This window comes from Arachis hypogaea, chromosome 1, assembly GCF_003086295.3.
Source record: "Arachis hypogaea cultivar Tifrunner chromosome 1, arahy.Tifrunner.gnm2.J5K5, whole genome shotgun sequence".
NCBI lineage: Eukaryota > Viridiplantae > Streptophyta > Magnoliopsida > Fabales > Fabaceae > Arachis > Arachis hypogaea.
In genome coordinates, this window is record NC_092036.1 from 104,317,290 (window position 1) to 104,343,868 (window position 26,579).

General features: G+C 32.1%; 3 protein-coding genes across 3 annotated transcripts; 2 read left to right on the forward strand and 1 right to left on the reverse strand.

The window, feature by feature from the left end:
- The first annotated feature begins 1,419 nt into the window (after positions 1 to 1,419).
- LOC112706228 (tonoplast dicarboxylate transporter) lies at positions 1,420 to 5,481 on the forward strand. Its single transcript, XM_025757416.3, has 6 exons — positions 1,420 to 2,140; positions 2,275 to 2,752; positions 4,265 to 4,308; positions 4,423 to 4,518; positions 4,709 to 5,222; positions 5,298 to 5,481. The coding sequence occupies exons 1-6, from the start codon at positions 1,670 to 1,672 to the stop codon at positions 5,321 to 5,323; spliced, it is 1,629 nt and encodes a 542-aa protein (XP_025613201.1). The 5' UTR covers positions 1,420 to 1,669; the 3' UTR covers positions 5,324 to 5,481.
- Positions 5,482 to 11,183: 5,702 nt separating this feature from the next.
- LOC112764835 (protein FAR1-RELATED SEQUENCE 5-like) lies at positions 11,184 to 12,178 on the reverse strand. The gene is made up of 2 exons (XM_025810666.1): positions 11,735 to 12,178; positions 11,184 to 11,636 (listed from the first exon to the last, which is right to left on the reverse strand). Exons 1-2 carry the CDS (start codon positions 12,176 to 12,178, stop codon positions 11,184 to 11,186), a joined length of 897 nt encoding a protein of 298 aa, XP_025666451.1.
- Positions 12,179 to 18,141: 5,963 nt separating this feature from the next.
- On the forward strand, positions 18,142 to 26,018 carry LOC112706237 (protein FAR1-RELATED SEQUENCE 5). Its single transcript, XM_025757428.3, has 5 exons — positions 18,142 to 18,174; positions 21,031 to 21,340; positions 21,809 to 21,935; positions 23,432 to 25,682; positions 25,797 to 26,018. Exons 1-5 carry the CDS (start codon positions 18,142 to 18,144, stop codon positions 25,863 to 25,865), a joined length of 2,790 nt encoding a protein of 929 aa, XP_025613213.2. The 3' UTR covers positions 25,866 to 26,018.
- Positions 26,019 to 26,579: the final 561 nt, after the last annotated feature.

Below are 26,579 nucleotides of genomic sequence, written 5' to 3' on the forward strand. Positions count from 1 at the left end.
TTAATGTGAGGTAACCATAAAGGCTATGGTCACGGTTTTAAGTGGGGTGACCAAAGAAGTTACGTGACCATAGATTAGGCTATGGTCACGGTTTTAATGAAAGGGTGACTATTGGTCACGGTAAAAAAATGTGGTCTAAAGTGCCAGAATTTGAATATTACAACAGTGACCATAGATAAAAAAAATTGTGACCATAAGTCTATGGCCACGATAAAATAGACCACAGTGAAAAAATCGTGACAATAGGTCAAAAACCGTGACCATCAATTTTTTATCACAATTTTTCACTGTAACCACAGATTTTTTTTTGTAGTGCATTACGCATTTATGTAATTAATTTATATTTTACGTATTTTTGTAATTTATGTATTTATAAAAAATCCATAATCTAAATTCGGCTTAAATAAATATTGTTATTGTAAATAAATATTTTCTAATCTTAATCCTTATAAAATTTATTTCTTGACTTCGATTTTTGTGAATGGCATGCATTACTTTTGTGTATTTTACACATTATTTTTAATATTAAAAATATTTGGTAAGAAATAAGAAAAAAAATTACGATTTGATGTACACTTAATAGTATATTAAAAAATGATACAAATAGATTTTTCCTTAATTTTTATAAAATTTATTTCCTGTAAAAAAAAATCTCTCAATAGGAAACTGGGAAAGTGTAAGATGATGTGAGATAGCTTATTTAATAAATTTCTATTCGGCTATTCATGTTATGTGATCAAATTTAATTTTAGAATTCCACTATAAAGTGTCATCTTAAAATAAGTATAGCTTATTTTAACCCTAACTTGAAAGAAACGTTACAGAAGCGTTAAGCTCAAGTGTTTTTATAAAGTAGTGGATATAGACATATTATAATTTTAAAGATACAAAGATGACTATAGGTTTTCGTTAGAAGAAATTAATTTAGTTTTTCACGGTGACAAATCACGTGTAATGTTTAGATAATAATTTAGTAAAAAAAAATGATTAAAATTTATTATTTTTTATTATTAATTAGTTATTATTAATATTTAAAAATATAAACTAAAGTATGTTGTTAGATTATTAAACTAAAAAAATTAAATTAATATCTAAAAATAATGACAAAAAAATAAATTTTAATAATTTTCTAATATTTTTTAATCAAATATATTAAATTATTTAATAATTTTTAATTATCAATATTATTTAAAAATAACTACATATAAATTTTAATTTAATTTGATTTTTATTAAGAAAAATACCCGTCAAGTATTTTGGTTCAGTAATTATATATATATGAGATTATATATAAAGGAAAAAGTCTAATAGGCCAATTAAAATATAAAATTTTAGTTAAATATATATTTAACAATTTTCAATTAATCTTTCCATGAAAATATATTTGTATATAACAAGTGACTCTTAAACAGGGAAAGCAAATTTGGGCACACCTTCTCCTAACCAAGAAACTAGGTACTATATGAAAAAAATAGAAATAATAGTGTTATATTTAGTAATTTATAGCTATTAATTATTATTATTATTAATATTTTTAATGATACGATATTATATTTAATGAGAAATTATACTAGTTAGATTTTAATAAAAGTAACGCTAGTTTCTCAATCAGAAATATAAATCCCCATGCGTGTTCAACTACTTCAGTATATAAATCCCCCTGCTTGCAATGTACAGCCATATCTGCTCTGAAGAAATGAGCGGAGAACACACCCCCACATCCACTTCCGGCAGTGGTGGCATGTATAATAATCTAAAGGCCCCACTTCTTCCAATCGAACAACGAACACATGGACACGCTTGCCTGAAATCCATTCTGAGTCTCAACAATTTCTACGTGTTACTTGGACCCATGTTGTCTCTGCTTATATGCCTCTTCGTGAAGCTGGATGGTGCTCCCGCCACAAGCAGGAACATGCTTGCAGTGATTGCTTGGGTGTTCGCATGGTGGGTGACCACCGCGGTGCCTCTTCCGGTGACGTCCATGTGCCCCCTCTTCCTCTTCCCGCTCTTTGGGATTGCTTCTGCTGATGCTGTTGCACACTCTTACATGGATGACGTCATTACCCTCGTCTTGGGCAGTTTCATCCTTGCTCTCGCTGTTGAACGCTACAATGTCCACCGAAGATTGGCCTTGAAAGTCAGTTTTTATTTCCTCATCGTGTGTGTTGTGTGTTTTGATTGTTCTAGTACAGGCTAGAGTATATATAGTTTTAACTTGTTATGGTAAAATGGAATAATGATGAAGAAATTGGGGCACACATATATATACAGGTGACATCGGTGTTCTGTGGAGAGCCACTGAATCCGGCGATGCTGCTATTTGGTCTATGTGGGACGTCATTCTTCGTGAGTATGTGGATGCACAACGTGGCGGCAGCGGTGATGATGATGCCGGTGGCAACGGGGATACTGCAGAGGCTGCCGGGACCTGAGGAACAGGGAGAGGTGGTGAACAAGTTCAGCAGGGCGGTGGTGCTGACGGTGGTGTACGCGACGCCGATAGGAGGGATGAGCACTCTGACGGGGACAGGAGTGAATCTCATTCTGGTTGGGATGTGGAAGAGCCTCGTCCCTGGTTCGAAGCCAATAAGCTTCAACACGTGGTTCTTCTTTGGCTTCCCTGTGGCCATTGTCATCCTCATCTTCTTCTGGTGCCTCATCACTTTCCTCTATGTCCGAAAATCTTCACCTCAGGCTTTGTCTTCTTATCTCGACAAAGCTCACTTGAAGCGTGACCTACAAGCCCTCGGTAATGTTCCCTAATCTTTCTTTTTTTTTTTAGAAACATGAGAAATTTACGATAATCAAAATAAATTACTAAAAAATAATTAAAACTTATTTTATTTAATAAATAAGATAAATTTTGGTTATTTATTTTTTATTTTTTTAATATTATCAAAAAATTTGTTTGTTTTTAGTCATCAATTTGTGGTTAATATATAAAGTATAAGTTAAAATTTATTGTTGAATTACAAAATTAAAAAAATTAAATTAATAGTTAAACGATAATTCTATGGAGACAAAAAAAACAATCAGAACCTCTTTTATTTAGTATTCATTAATTATGATAATAATTAATGAATGCTAAACAAGACAAATCATGACTGTTTTTGCCTAATTTTCTTTAGTTACCAAACATTTCCGAAAGTTAAACGGGCAAAATAAATTCTAATGACTTCAATATTTCTCTTAGAAAAATACGGGCAAAATGGAAGCAGGCAGAGGAAAAGTTTGGCTAATATTTGTTCACTTTTTGAGTTTTTGTGCTTGTTATGGATTGTGTCGTTTTGTTTGTGTTATACCGCAGAAGCTCATTCAGGGTAGGTAGTTCCCTTTTATATTGCCGCATGGAACAAATTGGGTCCTTGTGTTGTCCACTGTCAACCTCAATAGTGACATTTTACGAAATTGCAGAACTTTGTATTTTCTTATACAAACTGCTAACACCTTATGATTTTGTTATAAATGTATTTACCAGTGTAAAGTAATATAATCCTATTCATCTAATTTTTACTAGAATTTAATCTGATGTTTTTATAAATTTTTAAAATCGTGTATAATATAAGAGATTATATTAAAGATAATCTTGGTTAAATTATGCTTGTTTGAGTATATTAAATTAATAAAATAAAGATTTTTTAATAATTTTTTTAAATTTTTAATATATTTGACAAATTTTTAATAATAAAAATAAAATACTAAAAAAATAAAATTATTTTTTTAAAGTTTACAATTTATATTTTTTTAAAAAGTATTTTTTACGTAACAAATAAAAAAAATATTTTTATATTATTGTACTTAAATATAATTATTTTTTATCAAAACAAAATTTGTTTATCTTTTTTAAAGAATATATAAAAAACTAATTAAAAAAATAAATTTTTTTTTAAAACTCACCCAAATAAACTCAAAATAAGGTATCTTTTTAAATAGCATTGCATGATGAGATTAATAAAGGAAAAATAAGTAATTAAATAAGAAGCGGTTGAAAACGATAATTCGGAATGGACTTATACGGAATAGCCTGTCCCTTTGAAATTGGCAACCGAGTGTGTACAATTGTTTTGAGTTATACGATGCTTGGGCCTAAAATAATATCTTAACACTATTTTATCATATTACCAAGAAAAAAAAAAGCCGAATCACTTGGATAATTCCCCCCCCCCCCCCCCCTCCTGAAAATATCGATTTTAATTTAACCATTAGATCCAATACAGTACTAATAAGGTATGCAGTTCTAATTCCAACTTGGTATTTACAGGTCCGATGTCTTTTGCTGAGAAGATGGTGTTGTCTGTGTTTGGGGTGTGTATGCATGCCTAGACACAATTTTAAATTTTTCAAATATTATCGAGCATGAGAAACTTTCGGTTTCATTATTATTGGAACCATTAATAAGCTTTCTTGTGAATAATGCAGTTGCTGGTAATATTATGGATGACAAGAAGAATCACAGATGACATTCCCGGTTGGGGAGAGCTCTTCAATGGTCGTGTTGGTGATGGAAGTGTCAGTGTATGTATTCTTTATCCCTTACAGCTTTTCAATTTTAATGTTATATTATATATGTACTTCAAAACTTTAATGTTATTACTAGATTGAATATTTCTATTTAAAACTTTTGGGACAGATAATTCATAAATATCGTATAGAAAACAGAATGGATTAATTTTTTTTACTTTTTATACATAACAATATAATGTAGGTTGTGGCGGCTGTATTATTGTTCATAATCCCAAACATGAAACAAAAGGGAGAAAAGCTAATGGATTGGAACGAATGCAAGAAGTTACCATGGAACCTGATTTTGCTTCTAGGAGCTGGGTTTGCCATAGCTGATGGAGTCCAATCTAGTGGCCTAGCAGATGTGCTATCTAGAGCCTTAGATTTCTTGGAGAACACGCCATACTTAGCCATTGTTCCTGCAGTTACCCTAATCAGTAGCATTATTACAGAGTTCATAGCCTCCAATGATGCCACTGCCACGCTCCTTCTACCACTTATGTATCACGTGGCCAGAACCATGCATGTGCATCCCCTTATTCTTATGGTCCCTGGCGCACTGGCAACTGAGTTTGCTTTCTTGCTTCCAACATCAACTCCTTCAAATGTAGTTGGATTTGCCACTGGCCACATTGACATCATAGACATGCTCAAAGTTGGTCTACCACTTAAATTTGCTGGGATAGCTGTTCTCTCAATTTTGATGCCAACACTAGGTACATATCTTTTTTGGTAATTTCAGTCTCATTATTGATATAAAGGATTCTGATGTCTAACATTTTGTGTTGCAGGAGCTACGGTTTTTAGAACAAATTAATTTACAATATTAAGATGATGACAAATACAAACTCCATCACGGAGGAAAACATTTTATCACTACTCTGTTGTAATCCTTTTCTCCACAATTTAATGAAAGGGGATTGTACTGATTTATAAATTTGGAACTGCATATATAAAAATAAGATTTGTTGTTTAGATCATGGAGTAACTTATACTTTAAGATGAACTGAATTGTTCATAAGTTTTGAGTTGTAAGGCATGGCACCCGTTCAAGGGAATCGTAGTTTCGGTCCAATTCCAAAACATTCCGGAGACACATTGAACCTTATAGGAGTATGGCTAAGACTTATGTTTGGTAAAAATTTTAGTGTGTGAAAATAATTTATTAAAACTAATAACTTTTTAAAAGATAATTTTTAAAATAGTAACATCTATTTTTAATAAATTAAATCAAATATAATTTTTTATTAATAAAAACAACAATAATTATATTTAATGAAATAATCTAAAATTTAAAAAGACCATATTAGATATAAATATAAAAATAAATTTAAATAGTTATTAATATATGAAGTTATGCTAGATTTTTTTATTTTATTAAGCATAAGTTAATTTTAAAAAACTCTTTTTTAAATATTTTATAACCACCCATAATTTTTAAAATCTACAAATATAAATACATAATTTTTTATTTACTAAATTCAAATTGAAGTAATTATACTTTAAAAATGTATAAACATTTTTTTTCAAAAAGCTTACCAAGCCAGAGTTAAGACCTTAGTATATTTTATTCGTTTTATTAGTTTTAAATGTGAAACCTTATTTAATTATCAACTAGGCGTCAAGGCATCATTAGATCGGAAATCATGTAGATGCTCTTTCAATCTTTGTTGTCCAACTAATTGGAAAAATAATTCATTTATTTATTAAATTAAAGAGAAATAATTGGAAGGACAATAAACATAATTATTCCGCTAACTCTATAAAATTAGAACATTAAAAATTTATCCAGTTTATTAATATGTATTTCTCTCTTTCTATCATCAATTTTTTATTTCTATTTTGTTCATAAAAAAGTCAATTATAATATTCTTAAATAAATCATCAATTATAATAAAATATTATAAAAAATAATATTCATTATTTTTATATTATTAGATTCTGAAAATCGGACCGGACCGGTCAATCGAACCAATTTAATCGGGAATCGACATAAAAAATGGTCCGGTTTTTCTTCTAAAACCGCCAATCTTCAAACCGTTCAAAAATCGTTGAACTGGCTGATAACTGACTGGTTGGACTGGACCAGAAACCTACCAGTTCTTGTGAACGGCGTCGTTTTTTTAATTTTTTTAAAAAAAACCAACATTCAGCCCTCACTCACTCACTCATCCCTTCCTCCTACACCACCCCCGTCCCAAATCATGAATCACTATCTGAACTCTGAAGCAAAGTTTAAAATCACCCAATTAAAATCCTAGGCCGCAGTGCCGCTATCGTCCGTGCTGTCGGCGCATCCGCATCCTCTCTTGTAGCTCAGCGTCCTCCTTCCCTATATCCCCATCCTCCCTGGCTTCTCTCAAACTTGGAGTAGCTCGCCGTAGTGTCGTCGCTCACGGTCGTCTCGCTGGTCGCCGTCCGTGTTTCCGTCGAAGGTTAGTGGCACTGCTTGAACTTCTTCAGTTCTTCTCTTCCTTTTATGCTCTGTTAGTTGGTTTTTGAATGTGAAAATTGTGAATGGATTAATTGAAAATCAAATAATTGATTTTGTGTTGTTGCTCTTTTTTTAATTCTTGAAATTTTTGTTGAAAATTTTTTTGATGCTGCTAAAAATGAAAATCAAATCATTATTGAAATTTTTGTTTAGTTTTATTGATTTCAGGTTTAGTGTGATTATGGATTACTTATTGCTATTTTGTAATGTTTGTTGTTGAATGCTAGAAATGGAAATCAAATCAAATGTTTGTTGTTGAATGATTATTTTTGTTGTTGAATGCTGAATGCTGTTGGTAGTATTAATTTTGTGCTGCTATTAATTTTTTGGCTGTGCTGCTGCTGTGGGTTCTGGATTCTGGTGTGCTGTTGTATGTTTTGTGACTCTGCTGTGTTGATCATCTTTTTCAATTGTCAATATTCACTCTTTACTTGCATTGTGTTTATCATCTTTCTCAATTGTCAATGTTCTTTTTCAGAATTGAGAAGAAAAATGGCAATATGAACCAGCAAAAGAATTTCGCAGCGTCAGCGCGTGCTCACACTTGCAGGAACAAGAAAATGAACTCTTTTTCTGCCCTCTGATACCTCTTCATTTTTTCTTTTATGTCTGCACTCGTTCATTATATAGTAAGTCAATTATTTGGATTACTGGCATAATTGAATTGGAGATTCAGAAGACAGTTGATTTCTTAATATTGAAAATTCACCTTTAATTTTGATCTAATTGTTTTGTTTAGTAGGAACTAATAGAATCTCTTCATGGCTTTATCATTGTTGTTTTTCAAGTTATACTAATTTCTTCTAAGAGAATTAAAGGTAGCTAGTCTGACCTTCCGTTTTGTACAAATAAAAATAAGTAACTACTGTCATTTTATCAAAATTATAGTCACAATTAGGAAATTTAATTTAATAGTATATGATGCAGATATGCCTATGGTACAGATATTTAAGTAGAAACAAAGTGTTTGTACATTATAGCTTACATATGTTGCGGAATAGGATAATAACAATTAAGAGTATTGAGTATTGTTATACTTGTTATCTCTCTTTGAAATGTTACTTTCAGTATTTACTGTTTTAATTTAGCTTTGTACTCTCACAGAACTTCTTGAAACAACGATTATAGTATTGTTTATTGGGTTTCTTTCAATATATCATGGTATTATCTGATATCTTCACACTTTGTATTATTTAAATTGACATTTCTTTCAATAGTCACTCACAAGTTGTTTCTATATTTTAGGATGTTTATTTATAATTTATTTATTATTTTATTTTAAAACAATTTTCTCGATTAAATCACAATTAGACTAATTAAACTAGTAAATCAATGACTAAAACAATTCGATGATCGGTTCAATTCTCGTAACTTTGTTCAAAACTCATCTCATATGTATAAAGAAATGATAAAGTAACAATTCAACTTATAAAACAAAAACGGCCAATCAAAAATAACATAATAAAAGTAAAATAATATATCTAATTAATGCATCCACTAATCCAAAAAAAAACGTAAAAATAAAAATTCTTCATATATATCCACTATAACGTTCTAATAGTGGAGAAAATCATATCTTCCCAATTCTCTTGTAAAACCTTTTCTATAATAGTTTATCAAAATTTTTTTTAGAAGATAATATTTTAAAAATTATAGTATTTATATGTGATAAATTAAATATAAAATTATTTTCAATAACAATTGTATTTAGTAAAATAATATTTAAAATTAAAAAAGACCATATATATATACTACAAGAAATTATTACTATAGCGACCGATATTTTTTAAAAAATCTGTCGCTAAAAACTTAGGGACCGATTTTGGTAGTCGATAAATCTTTATCGCTAAATTTAAAATAGCGACCAGTGTTAGTTGCCAATTTTTAGCGACTAATTTTAGCGACCGATTTTCAACCAACGCTACCAAATTTATACCAATCAAGTCGTGCATGAGAGCAAGCTGCAAGAACACAATGGTGAAGAATATGAGGAGCTTGAAAATACCTACAATCACACTTACCCTCATCAAGTAGCACTTGGTAATTCTGTTGCCTGGACCCAGACACTACCGCTAACTCTTCAACTGTAAAGGTAGTCCTCGACCGATCAAACTGGTAAACATTCATAGTGTTTACGTGTTTTGAGTTGAATTCTATGACCTTCATCAACGTTTGTGAGAATTCAGCACCGACTTGAAGTTGGGCAAGGGCCTCTGAATCATTCCTAGCAAAAAGTTCACCCAAACGGAAATAACTTGACTTAACAAGAGCCGTGATGGAAAAATTCCGAGAACCCTTCATGACACTGTTAATGCACTCTGATATGTTTGTCATCATGTGACCAAACTGATGACCCTCATCCGCATACTATGCCCAGTGTGACCAAGGCATTTCTTCAAGACAGTTTTTTATGGCTGCATTTTTGCCCCTCAGATGGCCAAAATAATGAGCGAACTCCCGCTGCGACTTCGAATACACTGCATTAACCCAAACCTTCTTCAAGTCCTTATTTTTGAAGTGAGTCATGAAGTTGGTAGCAATGTGTCTTGTACAAAATGCCTGAAAGGCATGAGGTGGTTTCCATAATCTTCCCTCGACATTCAACGCATCATCAATTGATTTGTGTCTGTCTGAAATCACTAAGATGCCTGGTTGTGGTTTGACATGCTGCCACAGATACACAAGAAAGAATGACCAAGCCTCCTTCATCTCACCCTTAACAACGGCAAATGCAATAGGTAAGATGTTTGCATTGTCATCTTGAGCAATGGCCATCAGTAATGTTTCTCCGTATTTACCATATAAGTGAGTGATATTGATGAAAATAAGTGGCTTGCAATGCTTAAAAGCCTCAATGCACAGTGAAAATGTCCAAAAAAAATCCAATGAAACATAACCGTGTCAACTGAATCAGGTCAAGGCTGTGTCACAAGTTGCACCCAAGTACCTAAAAATCCATCAATAGTTAGCACATATAGATGGTGATTTTATACATAACTAAGGACAATGAAATGAATCTTATCGGGCAAGTACATCTGCATAGTAAATAACCAACGAGAAAACTCGTTGTATGACTCTTCCCAATCGCCATATATTCTAGCAATGACTCTCTGCTTTGCAAGCCAAATCTTTCTGTAGGACGCCTTGTAATTGAAGTGATTCTCCACACCTTACAGAACCCTGATGCTGATTGTTGGATCTACTGCTTTGACCATTGTGAAAATGTGTTAAGCAATCACCTTTGAATCCAACCTATGATGGTCTTGGCCCATGGATGTTTGTATGCAAGTATGAGGACCATTGTATCTCCTAACCTCCCATTTTTCTTATTTTCGACGATATGATATGCGTATGCTCTGAGAACAACCGGGCCAGAACTGGATACATTGTACACCATACCTCAACTGGTCACTCTCTAGTATTTTATACTCCACAGCCCTCCTGATGTTGTACCTCTTAACTGCCAACATGACTTCTTCCTTGTTTTGAAATTGTTGTCATTTCTGATTAAAATACTCACTCGTGTTGTACTCAACAATGTCTCCACTGTTTGGGCATTCAGTCATATTTAAGGCACCTGTTGCTTCTATCTCATCTTTCACAAGTTTAAAAATATTTCTAGTATAAAGTTCAGTAGTTTGTTTCTCAAAACTTTCCAAGCACATAGTCAAAACAGGAAATTTATAAAAGGTTTCAAAGTCAGCAGTAAGATGGTTGTTTCGGTAATGCCTTAGTACTTCACTAAATTTATGCATGAATTCAAAGAGACTAATTTTACTGTCAACATAGTTCTTCAATAATGAATGAATTCCCTCACACTGTGATGTAGTTCTTATGCGGCCAAAGAAGTGCTCCCTCAAATATGCGGTAACCCACTTCATTTTGTCATTATAAATGCCCTGGACCCATTTATTCTCGGTAAGTCCGTATTTGGATATGATCTCGCTCCATCTCTCTTCAAATATTTATATGGTAAACTGTCCATACAATAATACATTAAAATCGTTCCAAAAATTCTTGTTTTTTATATTCTGTACTGCATTACGATGGAGATGCATGCACAAAGGTAGTGTGGTATACTAGGAAATACTTCTAAGATAGCCTCTCTCATAGCACGGTCTCCGTCTATCACAACGCCTCCGGGTAGTTTTTCTGACATGATTTTCAAAAATTTCTTCAGTGCCTACTTGAAAGTTTCAGACCTTTCATCTGAGAGCAGGGCGCATTCAAAGATAGTTGTTTGCCCATGGTGGTTGGTCCCTGAAAATATGACTAAGAGCTTGTTGTAGACATTTTTCTTGTAAGTGGTGTCAAAAGCGAGTACATTGCCAAAACATTCGTAATCAACAACGCTTGCTCCATCAGCCCACACCAAAATATCCAACCTACCATCCTTTAAGGTGAACTTTCCTAGAAATAACGGGTCACTGTTTGCCTTGGACAACAGATAGGCCAACGCAGCAAATGCATCACCGTCTTTCACTTTGCCACGCCTAGTCTTACTAATGTGGTTATGTAAGTCTTTGCTGGTAAAACCCACTTTATCGTATCCACCTTTTTGGGAAACCATGTAACCCATTATGTGGCAAGTTTTAACACCACATGCTCGCAAGCTGTCTGATTGTGTTTTATCGGCCTCATTAAACCCACGATTCACGACAATAAGATGTCTGTACTTAGGTGGACACAGTTGATGATTGTGTTCACTCTCAAAGACACTAACTTTTCACTTACCCGTTCTATAGTGACGAATGAACCGAATCCTCTCCCTACAGTTGACACGAGTAATTGCCCTATGCTCCTTTTGCCGATTGTCCCTTTAAGGTGCTTCCAATATCTTTCTCCTGCTTTATTGCAAACCAACTGTCTTGTATTAATGTTGTCATTAGTATCCACTGTCTTCAAATCTTTTCGGGACACAAATCCATAGCACTTGGCATATTTGGCGTAAAATTCACAAACTTGAGATTCTGTATCAAACACCAGTCCCCATATGTCTTCGATGGTCAAATCAGTTATCAACTTTTCAAAACCATCAGCATTAATTATATCTGCCTCTGCTTCATCTACAGTTACATCCACCATATCATCACTTTCATAAGAACTGTACTCATACTCAACACTTAAATCCTCAGATTGATCACCATCTTTATACGACTCTTTGCCATCATTCTCCATGACTGAACTTTAAATTTTAACATGTTAGGTACTAAATAAATGCTAGGAGAATGGAATAGGCAAAATGAACTCAATTTTTTATGATTAAAATTATTTGTTAATCAAATTCTATGAAACCTAAGAGCTATTAGTGCATAAGAATGTTATTTATATGACAACCAAGAGTTACGAAAAAATTTTTTCTTACTTATTAACTTTCTATGGTCTTTCTTTTGAAAACAAGAATACAACGAATTTAAATTAATATGAAATGACTTATTATCTAGGAGCATAAAGAAAGAAAATTGAGTATGATCCACTGTAATTTTCTTTTTATTCTTTTTGCACTTTTTCTAGTGATAAAATTCACTCAATGCACCTATTTTATTTCAACTACCCTATTCTAAGATCACAATTTTAGTCACATGCTTCTCTGGTAACTTACCCTCGTGAAAAGTGTTCTATTTGATAAGGTAAGGATAACAATAATGTTAGATATTAGATAAATCTATATGAGATAATAATAAGTGAAGCATTTAGTAATAGTCATTGTTACAACATACCTTATTTCTTAATCTGTTACACTGACGCATCCATATCCAGCCTGGAGTTGCTTTAAAGCATGCTAAAGAAGGAACAGAAAGCTCAGCTTTCTGGTTTGCTTTTAGAAGAAAACAGAGTTACACCAACAAAAAAGTTAACAATGACATTATCAGAGAACCACATTTGTTTAGTTTTTCTTTTAATAGAGGTATCATCATATAAGTACTTCTCCATATAATTATGAAACTCCATATTTATTTAATAATATTCAAATAAGCTGACCATTTTTATTTTGTATATTCTTATGCAATGTCGATGCACCAGGAAAGTTTTAGGTGACTTTGTGATCACCACATTATGTAAACTTTCACACTCTTGCTAAGAAACTAGTCAGCAGTACTCTGTAACTTTAGGTTTTGTTTTTCTTCTAAATCTACCTTTTACGTTACTCTCCAGGTAGAGGAGGTGTACAACTTTTTCCAAGATGATTTGTTAACAGAGGACATTCTCATACTAGACACTCTATTTATTTATTCCAATTAATTGAGCACATACTAGAAGCCTATTAATTAATTGATCATTACATTAACATATTCCAGATAATCAAGAATCTAATCTCAATAAAATTGCAATTCCAAATCAATAAAACAGAAATTTACTCTTATGGGTGATAAAAGCAACCAAAGCTTATTCAGTGAAAATTAATGAATAAGGAAACTCGCAGAAGCAAAAACTAAGTTCAAAGGCATTAAGGAAAAGAATTAATAAACAAAACCTAAGCATAAATCCACATGAAAAAGAGAGAAACAGAAGTAAGCCAAAATAAGATATGTGCATCTTCCATGATAGTTTAACTATCAAAATGATCATAACTCCTACTGCATGAAATTCCAGTCCCTAAATCTTCATTGAAGGCGAATAGGTGATCATCAAGACATTCATAAAAACCACAACCTCCAATAATTGATAATATTTCCAACACATATTAGCCTAGCATCTTATGTAATATCAGTACTAGGTGCTAATACCACATATCCAAAACAAAGTTCAAACACTTTGCTGTATCTTCATTCCTTATTCACAAATTAGTCCTTAAAAAATTTTTCATTACTATTATTAACATATTACCATAACAAGACAGCTATTGGCACTAAGACATCGACCAATAAAGTATTTCCATAATCCATCTTAAGAACAATGCCATTTGAAATAAGATAATTACCTTAGTAATAGACTTTTGAGCACTCAAGCAAGTCACAACATCTTTCACCTCTGCAGTAACACCAAGGATTGGATGCAGTTAAATTATATGGACAGTTTTGGTATGTAATAATTCAATATTTGAAAGAAACAGAAAAATTGATTTGAAACTTACTAGAGTAAAATTGAACCTTTTTATCTAACTTGCGATTGACCTTCGATTCCGCCCTGCAAAAGCGAGAGAAGAACATAAATAACTGCAAATTCTAGCTCAAGTCGCAAAGTAGATTTTAAACCTTGGAAACTAGGAAACCAGAGAAGGAGGGGGAAGATATTAACTTTTTCCCTGGCCACGGACAGAGAAGCCAACGAGGATGGGGACGACGTGCCGAGCTACCTGGGTTCCGGACAGAGGGAAGAGGAAGAAGTGGAAGCGCTGAGCCTGGGAACGCCGCAGCAAAGAACTGGCTGGTCAGTTGTTTCGGAGTAGGGAGGGAAGTGGCATACTGAGAAAAATAAAGAAGTCAGACAGAGCAGCCAACTACCATGCTCAATCAATATACCGGAAAGATTTATTCTAATAGTTCTCGTAGACCTTTGAGAAAGAGGCATTCAAAGAATTTTCATAGAGGAGAAAGACGCAGCGCTTGCCCAGTTGAGTGGTTTAGCCTTCCTTCTCCTTTAGGTTCCTTAAATTCCGTGGGTGGTGTAACTACCGAAATCAATTATTGCTAGAGTTTTGCCATTTTGGGGTGCTTCAGAAGGGAGGGGACACAAATGATATTAGGAGAAGATAAAGAACATATTGATTTTTTATTTTTTTGATGTGTTTTGCTTTACTTCAGAGGAGGACACTAATGATTAAGGAAATTGGAGAAGATGAAAAAAGATTGATTTTTGGTTTTTTTTATGTTTTTGTTTTACTGTTTAAATTATTTGAATTTATAAAATTAGGATTAATTGAATTCTAAAATTTGATTAATTTAAAAGGGTAATTTTGTCTAATCAAATAAAGTAAGGATGTTTAACATTTTTTATAAAATTAAATAAAAAATATATTTTTATTTTTATTTTTATTTAATTAAAGAGGTATATTAGTAAAAGTGGTGATATAATATATATTTAAAAAAATTAAATGCTGATGTGAAAAATAAATTTCATATAACTTATTACTATTTGTCCATATTTTAAACGTATCGGTACGTATGAATTTATTATCGTACCGTAACAAATACCAAATAAAAAATGAAACATGGTACGCGGTGATAAAAAGAGACTAATACATATTTGTGAATTCGATAATATCTTAAAAAATAAATGATCAATTTTAAAAGGATCAATAGAATTTAGAAGAGACACCAAAAAAAATAGAATTTAGAAGATGAATAAATTTTTCAACAAATTCTCTCAATTATTTTTTAAAATTAAATATAAGTTTAGCTAACTTATCTATCTTAATAGCATATGTTAAATTTACTAATTAATAAAAAAATTATTATCAAAAATTATATAAAATTTAATTTTTTATATAATTGTTGTGCATTTATTAAAATAAAATATTTAAAAATTTTTATTAATAATAATTTTTATTCGATTAATCTATATAACTTTATTAAATTTATAATTAGATATTTGTCAGTATAAAAAATATTAAAGTTAATAAAATATTTTTTATAAATTAAAAATATTTATAATTAAAAATTTAATTAGATATTTAATTATATATTTTTTAGAAATAATATTCTTTTAATTTTAATATTTTTAATATAAAAAATTAATTATAAAATTTTAAAAATAATATAAAAATTTAATTAAAAAAATAAAAAATATAATTATAAATTTAATAAACAATAAAAATGAACAAAATAATCAAACATAATTTTAATTTATGTCCTTACTACACATGTCGACTAAACCTATCTTATTTTTTATGCACTACATAACCTAAATTTGACCACCCAAATTTTCCACGTGTCAATTACTGCGTAATTCTTTGTATTCCTTCCCCTATATATTGGAAATTGGTTTTGTTTCCTACTAGTATAGAAGTCACAAGTTCCCGAGTCACGCGTTGGATATATCTTTTGACGAAGAAAAACAAATGGATGAGTTTTATGATGCCTTTTATTATGGTGCTTAAATTGTTTATTTTTTTTTAAAAATAAAAAATAAAATATTTAAAATAAAAAGTAAAATATTTAAAATTTATTAAATATTATTTATTTATCTTTTTTAGTAAGTTAGACATAATATCAAAAACACTATAACATTCACCAAAACAAATAAATGGTTATATTTTACCGGTTTTAAGGCATCAACATGATGAGGCTTGAATGTCATGTTTACTCTCTTCTCCTTGCTCTGTTTGTTATTATCACAAAATCAGTATAAAATACACTCGGGCACAATAACAATAATTTTAAAGTAAACACTTATTTATGTTATACCATTTATTAAATTTATTATCATTTTAATTTAGATTTATAATATATTATTCTCGTAGTACTTATATTATTTCTTATGATTTTGTTATAAAAAATTTAAGAGCGATAGAAGCAAAAAATTTGTATCTAAATTGACAGAGATACCGAAGATTAGAATAAATGGCAAAAAAAAGTTGACAGAAAGTAATATTTTACATATCTAATAATTTATATTAGATAATTCAAAAAAGAAAATTAAAGTCTTAATTTAAATTTAAATTATTTTAATCCGATACCATAAGTGCAACTTGAGAGATTAAAGGTGAGTGAGGTCAACACTTTGAGAAAAGTCTTACTCGACTCTATCTCGTCTGACTAATTTCTTTATTTATTTTTTTAAATTTCGTATCGTAATTATTTAAAAATTATGATTTATGTTTAGATAGAAGAAATCAATCTAACTCAAGAGACATTAAAAGATAAGACCAACATATCAAAAATAGAAGTGGCCGAAGTTCAAGATGCAGCTACAACTAAAAAACTAGGATTGCCACAATATCCTATGCATCATTATCCAGTAGTCCATCCTTATCAACCTTATAGTGGAGTCCTTTCTATTTCTTTTCATTCTGTTCTAAATGGCATGGCGTACTTCAACCAATATCCTTCTATTGTCGGAATTATATAATATCCTCAGTTTTTCCATGTCTCGTCGCATTCTAGTGGACCCAGTGATAACAATACATGGGTTAGACTTTTGAATGATGTCATAAATAATAAAAAGGCATAAAAATAAAAAAGGTATTTGATAGATAAAAATAGCTTTTTACATAAGATATCTAAACATAAAATCACATTTATTTTTATAAAAAATTAAAAAAATCGTTAAAAAAATCTTTTCTAAAAATAACGTCCAAATAAATCTTAAGTCTTGAGTCCTCTGATCTCAATCTTTATAGCCACCACACAATAATAAGTCTTAGTCCTCCCCTTGCAATCCTAATCCTAATACCTCATACTAAACTATCTTGTACTAAACGCTAAGGTAATGTTTGTTTTGAGGTATTGAGACAGAGATTAAGAAGCTGAGATTCAATATCATGTTTGTTAGTTCAGAAATGGGTACTAAAATTTCTGTTACTGTTTCTAAAATTTTAGTATTTTAGTACATCCAAAAATTAGGAACACAGGAGACTAAAATTTTTAGAAATGGAGACTGAAACTTTAATAATATTTTATACTTAAAAATATCCTCATTTCAATTAATTAATTCTAATGTACAAATTAAATTAGAGTTTCATTCTTGTTTCAATTTCTGTCTTTTTATACTAAACAGAATATTGAGATTTATTTAAATTTCTGTCTCTCATTTTGTACCAAACAGAATACTCAATCTCGATCTTTCTATTTCTATCTCTCCACCAAACGCTGCTAAGTTATTGAAAAACGACATCCTGAAAACCATGAATAAGTTCTTCGGATCAAACTCGATCCAACTAGTTTTTTCTATCCTGCTCGGAAAAAGACATCGTATTGGTTTTTTTTTTTTAAACAAAAATTGACAAAACAGAAGCAGCCTCTCAAGCCTTCCTCGCCTCAGTCCTCACCTTCAGGACTCAGAACTCAGTTATATAGAAATCACAGTGGAAAAAAAAAGAAAAGAAAAGTGAAACAAGAGAGAAAAAGCGGAGTAGAACAAAAAGGGAGGCTGCGACGGCGGATCCATCTGGAACGGTGTGGCAGTGGTGGCTTTGAACGGCATAGTTTCGAAACAGCGTGACAACTGGACGTACAGTTGCAGGATTGCGTGGCGTGGTGATGGCAGTTCCTGAACGGCGTTATTCGGCGATGGTTCTTATGGAATGACGATGCTACGACAAAGGTTGTAACAAGGTGTGGGAGGGAGTGGCAAAGCCGTGAACGACGAGCACAATGGCGAGTGCTTCAGTAGAGTAGAACAGAGAGTGAATCAAAGAGAGGGAAGAAGAGCTGGAGAAGAGTAGCCGCATATGATGCTGCTGCTATTTTTGTTCTTTATTTTTGTCATTCATAAATTTACTAACGTCCAAAATAAGATTTTTCTATTATTTATTTATTTACTTATTTACTTATTTATTTATTTGTTGTAATTATTTTTATTTTTAAAATACTAGTATAATAAATTTAATTTAAAACGATAAAAATAAAAAATTTAGGAATTAAAATACAATTACATTGATAAATAATTTTTTGTGTGTGGTTATTCTTTGTCATTTTATAATGTATAATATTATAAATTTTATACATAATTAAACTTTGATTGCATTTTAACACGTTGGACCTTGAGTTGATTGCATTTTATTGTAAACTTAGTATGGATTTTTTCTATTATTAGATTCACATGTTTAATTTAATTTAATTAACGTGTTTTTTTTTTTCAAAAAGTAAATTTGCATTACTTAATAATATAAGGAATACAAATGTTCATTAAAGAATTAAATAAATCAAAAACAGATTCTCTCATACATACATCACATTTCAGTGATAAAATAAAACACTTGATAGAAACGTAGAAGTGAAACAACAACATTAGGTTATAGTAAAAAAATTCGAACTCTTAAAATTTCTTGATGCATTTTCTTGGTGGCTTTCACAATTTCTAGGACCAACTTCTCTCTCTCTCTCTGATCAAATATAAATTTATTCTTCCCTTATATAATTTTCAACATAAAAGAGCGATATACTCTATCTTCTCCCTTCTGTCATTCTCTGTTCTAGCAGCTTCAAATCTTCTACTCCACCAGTCAGTAAAATTCGGTTGGACCAGCTCTCCAACATCTAAGTTTATAGGGGGACAGTATTATGCTGGTGCCGATTCGGGATAGAAGAAGAGACAGTGCAATATGGTTTCCTCAGCAACTTGGCATCTTGAACAAATTGGTGAAGTTGACTGGAATCTTCGGTAGATTAGTTCCATACTTCCATTAACATGTTTATTTTAAATTTTGATTCCGTGTTGTACTTTAGTTTGTATATTTTAAAATTTGTATTAGAATATATTTATGTTTTTGTGTACTTATTTATAATTTTATTTATTATTTTATTATAAAATAGTTATTTTAGTTCAACTAGTAAAGTAATTTGATGATCGATTTGATTTTTAAAATTTTAATAATCAATCATCAAATCAACTACTCATATAAAATATAAAATTTATTATCTATTATTAAAATTAGGTTTTTCAATTAATATTATAGTTAATGTGGCATATTTTTAAAATTGTTTTTTATTTATTTTATTTGATTTATTTAAATATATTATTTATTTATTTGATTTGAGTGAAAGAAATATTAAATTATTTAATGTTTATTTTGACCATATTAACTATAACTATTTAATTACATTAATTTTTAATTTGACTCAAATAAATGAACTAATTTTATTTAAATTTGCATTAATTTTTTCGTCTAATGTATTTCGACTAATGATTTTTAAAAATATTATAATTAATCATCTATTCAATTTAATTAAGATAAATATTTAATATTTAATATTTAATATTTTATTTTACTACATTAACTATAACTAATTAATTATATTAATTATTTAATTTCACTAAGATAAATAAACTAATTTTCTTTTAATTTGTATTAATTTTTTTGTCTTACATATTTATAATATATTATTTATTTATTTAACTTAATTTATTGATCCAAATTAAATAATTATAATTAATTTATTATATCAATTATTTAATTTTTAATTTTAATTTTTTACATATAAATTATGTAAATTTCAGTTTAGTTCTCCTCAGAATTTTATTTTAATATTATTTTATTGTATAATATTTTTAACCTCCTCTAATATTTCATCTAGCTCCACTCCTGAGTCACTGTTCACTAAAATTTTTTTTCATTTCTTCCTTAATCTTAAATATTTTTATTTTAAATTTTAGATTTTTATTCATTATTTACTTTTTAATTTTTGGTGACTTATTTACTTTTTAATTTTAATATAAAATTTAATATTTCTATTAAAAGTAAAATATTATTTTTGTCCCTAATATTTGGACTAAATTCTAATTTGGTCTCCAACATTTCAAACCTACTGTTTTAATCCTAAAAATTTTCAAACATGTTATTTCAATTCCAAAAAAGTTTTAAATGGGTTCAATATTGTCCTACTATTAAATTTGATACAAACAATTCACATATTAAAGAGCCAATAATATTCAATTTCAGTATGTAAGTAAAATCGATCTGCCAACGATCACTAATATAAAAATTTTTTCTTTGAATTTTGAAGTGTTGATGATTGATTGATAGGATTTAGAATTTTGTATAAAAAGAAAATTGAAGAAAAGAAGTGTTACAAAAAGATTTTGATTATATTTTTTTTAACACATAAAAAAAAGATATAACTTAACTAGTAACGTTATTAACGCTTATGTCATTGATTTCTTTAATTATTAGTATTAAATTTAGGGGGAGACTCACATAAAGACGGCCAAAATAACTTTTTTTAAAGTTGCTGATGTGTCATTCTATGATTGGTATTTTATAAAACCGGTTAATAAAATTTATTTTTAAACCAGATGCTTAAAATCCGGTTCAACCCAGCTGGTTTGAATAAACCGATCCGAGTCTTTTCCTTTTTTGCCCTTTTCTTCGATCTCCCAAAGGATGTCGTTTCATAATCCCTTCTCCTCCCTTAACCTCACTTTCATAGAAGTTCTCTCATCTCTCATATCTCATTGACCCAAGTTTTCTCCTTCTATCAGCATCATCCGACAAGCTCGTCGTCGGTCTCCTCCAGTCTCCTATCTCGCGTGCCTTCCTCGCCCTCGTCGTCACTGGCGGCAGTAGCAGCAGCTCCCTGACCTGGACGTCGTCGCTGCTCCGTCTCTTGTCGCTGCCTCGCAATCAGTTTCGTGCCGTCATTGCGCCCGTCGACGTCGAGACAGAAGCAGCAGGTCCCCGACTTCCTCCTCGCCTTCAGCAACTCGTCGACCTCCTTCGCACAACCTGGTCCCAATCAGGTGAGTTTTCAACAAATTTTCTTCTTCGTCTGTTTTGTGTTTGGTTGTTGTGTTTGATTTTTTTTGTCAAAAATAATCACATTGAGTGAAGATCACCAATATCGGCACATGGGTATTCATAAAAAGATGAACTGTATGAATGATTGAAGCCAAAATTGGGATTTTTACTATTTTATTAATAATTGTATAATTGGGATCAAACAGAATTAAACGGGTTATGCAAAAAACTGGTAACTAAAATTAAAATGGATTTTGAAATAAAAAGTAGCGAATTTAAAGTGTTAGAAAGATGCCAATCATACCCAGAACTCACAGAAGAAGAAGAACAAGAAGAACTTGGAGGTGTAGTAGCACTAGTAGTGTTCCAATCACTATCACTCTTGTCATGATCAGCATTATTCTTTTGAATGCTTGGTTGTTGAAGCATTATCACCTCTTTTGTGTCCCTTAATTCTAAGTTCATATTAGGTGCAGTAGATCGAGTAGGTGCTCTTCTCTTGGAAGCTTTTAATGCAGCAATTGTCAATGGTGGGAGGGAAGGAGGAATAATCATTCAAAGATTTCATGAAGCAATAAATTTTCCTCCTGATCCAATGTGAGTTCCACTAGTTCTTTATCTCATTATATGTTCTTCCTGGTAAATGCCCTGCTATCACTGACCACCTACATTTATTACATACCAAACAAAACATCATCAAAATAGAATTAACTATTTCCCACTCAGATACAAGAAACTACTTTGGTAAATTATGATTTATTCATTTCTTTAAAACTGTAAACACATGCTAATTTGCATATCCTCTTGCATTAACATTAGCTTATGCTGGTTGGTTATTATTAAGTTATTAACTTACAACTGAGAAAAATTTAACTTTGGAAAAATTATCATTTTATTTTCAGTTTTGATTAATTTAATGTTTCATATTAGTCTTAGTTAGGAATATAATTGATGTTTCTTTTTCATTATATCAGATTCCTTCTATATGTGTAGTGCTAGCTTCTATAGATTCACTCAAAGCTAGCTAATTAAGCATATCACTATTATATTCGTGTATCATCAGACTAAACTGTTACAATAAACTGTTATGATAGTAATTTTTCATGCATGTTTTGAACAGCAATGATAATATAAAATAATTAAGGAAAGGGAATAGAAAACTAGTAGAAGTAGTATTGTAATTAAAGGGCGAAAATTCAGAAAAAGTTATCTTTATGTATTAAATAACAATTTAATTAAACATATCAACTTGTGATTAGAGAGAGGCAGCATATATATATATATATATTACCAAGAATAGCATGCAACTTGACAATGATCTCTTCCTCTTGGGGAGTGATGTTGCCTCTCTTGACATCTGATCTGAGTTAGTTTATCCATCTGAGTCTGCAACTCTTACCACACCTTAAGAGTCCAGCATTCTTGGGCAACGACCTCCATGAACCCTCCCCATGTTCTTCTATGTATTAAGTCAATATCCTATCTTCTTCAGCTGTCCATCTTCCTCTCTTCAACCCTACTTTCTCACAGCATGGAGCTCTTCCCATCGTTGATGATGATATGCTAACAACACCTACCAATAGAATGATGATAGTAGTTGCTTCATGCAAATGCAATGAAACTATATATATATAGGTAGATACCAAATCATTTTGAACATAAGAAGGAAATATTTGGTTTTTGGTTATCTTTCTTTTAAGAGCATAATATATACCATGGAACTTCAGCTTGGACCTTTGGGTTACTGAAAATTTCGACAGCTTTATGTCTCTTGTTTGTAGGGATAGGCTCACCCTGTGGTGTGTAGGAATCGCAAATTACCTATGCAAGAAAAAGATTATATTAAATCACACTAACTTCATAATATTTGTGGTGTAACAGTTAACAATTCCTCTTTGTATGTTGTGTTTTCTCTCATTAACTTGGTTTTAATTTATCAATTTTTGATTTAAAGTTTGAGTTGCATACAGAGCTCTTGTTAACTTCCATTTTAGTCTATTTTTTTAGTTTAGGTTAAGATGTCTTATGAAGCTATCTCCTACTTCTACCTGTTTTTGTTTATGCAAAAAATTTTCACTTTTTTACATATATAGAATTAGAAAGAAAACGAGTCTGGGTGCAATGGATGTTGATTCGGAGCCACTCAATTCACAAGAGAACGTTGAAGATTGCTTGATGACCGGTGTGGAAGAGAATGTAAATTGCACCTGTGATTGCGGTGGCAGCAGTAGCAAGTGTGTTGTTGTGACGGCCGATGATATTATAAACCAGACATTTGAAACATCAGATGCAGCTTATAACTTGTATGTGCGTTATGCAAGGTGTGTCGGGTTCGGAGTTCGCAAGGGTGATATAGCACGTGGAAAAGATGGAACACAACGCAGAAGGCGATTTTTTTGCAACAAGGAAGGAAAGAGAGCCGATAAATACATCTCTAATTTGAACAGGAAAAGGGAGCATAAAGCACTGACTCGTACGGGTTGTGAAGCCATGCTTGCGGTGTACTTTGACGCCAAAACTTCAGCTTGGAGAGTTAAAAAATTAGTTGAAAAGCACAACCACGATCTTGTCCCCCAATGCTTGGTACACTTAATTCCAAACCACCGTGGGATGAATGAGGCTCAAAAAGCTCAGGCAAACACCATGCACTATAATGGTCTTCCAAGCTCTAAGATAATGGGACTAATGGTAGGCCAAGCTGGGGGTTATGCTAATGTCGGGTTCACAAAGAAGGATCTGAATAACCACATTGAAAGAACTCGTCGTGCAAAGCTCATTGGTGGGGATTCTAATGCAACAATTAGCTATCTACTTGGAAAAGCCGATGTTGACCCCATGGCCATTGCAAGGTACAGTGCTACTGATGAAAGTCGGCTGGCGAATCTATTTTGGGCAGATGGCATTTGTAGGGCAGATTATCAGTGCTTTGGAGATGTGCTTGCATTTGATACAACCTATCGGAAAAATAAGTACAGAAGACCGTTGGTTATCTTCTCGGGTTGTAACCATCACCGTCAAACATGCATATTTGGCTTTGCCTTGATAGAGAACGAACAAACAGCAACATATACGTGGTTGTTGCAAAACTTCTTAGATGTCATGCTGAACAAGTCTCCTAGTGTTGTGGTCACAGATGGTGATGAGGCAATGAAGGCAGCAATTCAAGAAATCTTTCCAAATGCAACTCACCGATTATGTGGTTGGCACATTCAGAGAAATGTAACAGCAAACATAAAAAGCAAAGGTTTTTCCGACGACTTCAGAAGATGTTTGTATGCTCCATGGCATCCGAATGAATTTGAAGGATATTGGGAGAATATGATAAAAAAATATGGGTTGGAGGAAAATGAATGGGTACTAGATGAGTATCAAAAGAGGAAAAGCTGGGCAAGCGCCTACTTGCGAGATAAATTCTGTGCTGGATTTAGAACAACATCAAGGTGTGAAGGGATAAACAACTTCATCAAGAGGTTTATTGGCATTCGTCAAAGTCTTTTAGAGCTAGTCCAGAATCTTGAACATGCTCTCAGGGATTATAGACATAACGAATTAGTTTCTCAATTTAAGACGGTGTACGGAGAGCCTGTGTTAACAACTCGCTTAGCTGCATTGGAGCTTTGTGCTGCAAATTTTTACACACGGGAGATGTTTGGCAAAGTAAAAACAGAAATTGAAGGAGTGGCTGCATTAGATGTTATAAATGAGGAAAATATATCAACTACTGTTGTTTTAAAAGTTAAGGAGTATGACAGAGGGCAACATATATACACCGTACTTTATGAGCGCAACACCGAGAATATGGAGTGTGAATGTAGTAGGTGGAGTAGTGAAGGCATTCCCTGTAGCCACATGTTTTGTGCCATGAAAAGGCTAGGTTTACAGAAGTTGCCAGAAAGTCTTCTTTTGAGAAGATGGTCCAAGGATGCCAAAAAGTATCCGGATGAAAGTTCAGCTGGAAGCACTGTGCAAGATGGAGAAAGAGATTTTTTAATGCGCTATGGCGCATTGTCAGTGGCAGCTACGTGGATGGTATTCTTAGGAGCTCAAGATGGTCCTTCTTTCCATGACACTATGAATGAAGTTTCTCGTTTGACCAAAATACTAGAGCAAAAGTCGTGCTTGAAAAGAGGAACAAGAGATTCTCCCATGCCGAACTTTGTTGGTGACCCTTCAGTTGTCAAGACAAAAGGTGCACCAAAGGGAAAAAAAGAGAGTAGAAAACGGAGGTGCACTAAATGCAACAATGCTGGTCATGTAAAGAAGAATTGTCCTGTGAAGAATGAGGGTGACAATTTGGGTGATAAGATTAGTGGTGGCACACAGGCTAGCTTTGGTGTAGAAGAGGTCAGTCAAATTCAAAATGGCATTATGCATTACTTGAATTAAAATAACCTGTTAAATTTTATGTCGTAGTTATACTTGATAGCAAGTTTGAGTTTATGCCTTCTTTTGTCACAGGAGCTTCCCAAAGACCCTATGGCTTCTCAAGGGACGCAAGCTAACAATGATGATTTTCAGCAAAAATAAAAACTAGTTCAGTTATATTTTCAGCAACAAATTCAAATGCAGTGATGAATTAGGGCAACAAAACTGAAAAAAAAAAAGACCAGAGAAATTTATCTGAGGGCGGGGAGGAAGCTGATGGCGAGATTCAAAGTATGAAGACGACAACGACGACCAACCTCGGGACCGGCTACTTCTGCCGCCGGAAACGACAAGCGCGAGAAGGCGCACGACTAAGTCCGAGACGGTGAGGAGCCATGTGGAGCGACGACAGCGACGACGACGACGACCAGTTCCGGGTCTGGGTGCTTCTGCCGCCGGCGACAACGAGCTCAGGGAAGGCGTGCGAGTGCGACTGAGTGCCAGATGGTGACGACTGGCGACACGGAGAGCGACGAAAACCTTGAGTTGAGTGCGAGACCCGAGACGAGAGAGGGAGAAAGCTTGAGATCGCGATAGTGAGCAGAGAGATGAGACGAAGGAGACGAAGGAGATGCTGATTGCTGGGGCTAGGGGTTTTTTGGGGTTAGATTGAAAAATTGGTGAGCCATTGAGATTGAGTTTGTCTTGGCTTGGGCTTGGGCTACCAAGAGTTAGGGTTTTTTTTAACAAAAAAGGACTTAATTGTAATTTTATATTTTTATAGATTTAAATGTCTGTAAAATAAAATTAAGGATATATTTGTCATTTTGATGAAAAATTTAAATATGATTTGGTTTAAATTATGTAAACCGATTG

Coding starts and splice junctions, on each gene's coding strand:
- LOC112706228 (XM_025757416.3), top strand. CDS start 1,670: ATGTACAGCCATATCTGCTCTGAAGAAATGAGCGGAGAACACACCCCC. Junction 4,309..4,422: donor TGGTGTTGTCTGTGTTTGGG/GTGTGTATGCAT, acceptor TGAATAATGCAG/TTGCTGGTAATATTATGGAT. Junction 4,519..4,708: donor TTGGTGATGGAAGTGTCAGT/GTATGTATTCTT, acceptor AATATAATGTAG/GTTGTGGCGGCTGTATTATT.
- LOC112764835 (XM_025810666.1), bottom strand. CDS start 12,178: ATGGAGAATGATGGCAAAGAGTCGTATAAAGATGGTGATCAATCTGAG. Junction 11,637..11,734: donor CATTCGTCACTATAGAACGG/GTAAGTGAAAAG, acceptor GGGTTTAATGAG/GCCGATAAAACACAATCAGA.
- LOC112706237 (XM_025757428.3), top strand. CDS start 18,142: ATGGCAGTTCCTGAACGGCGTTATTCGGCGATG. Junction 21,936..23,431: donor AATTTTCCTCCTGATCCAAT/GTGAGTTCCACT, acceptor TTACATATATAG/AATTAGAAAGAAAACGAGTC. Junction 25,683..25,796: donor CTAGCTTTGGTGTAGAAGAG/GTCAGTCAAATT, acceptor CTTTTGTCACAG/GAGCTTCCCAAAGACCCTAT.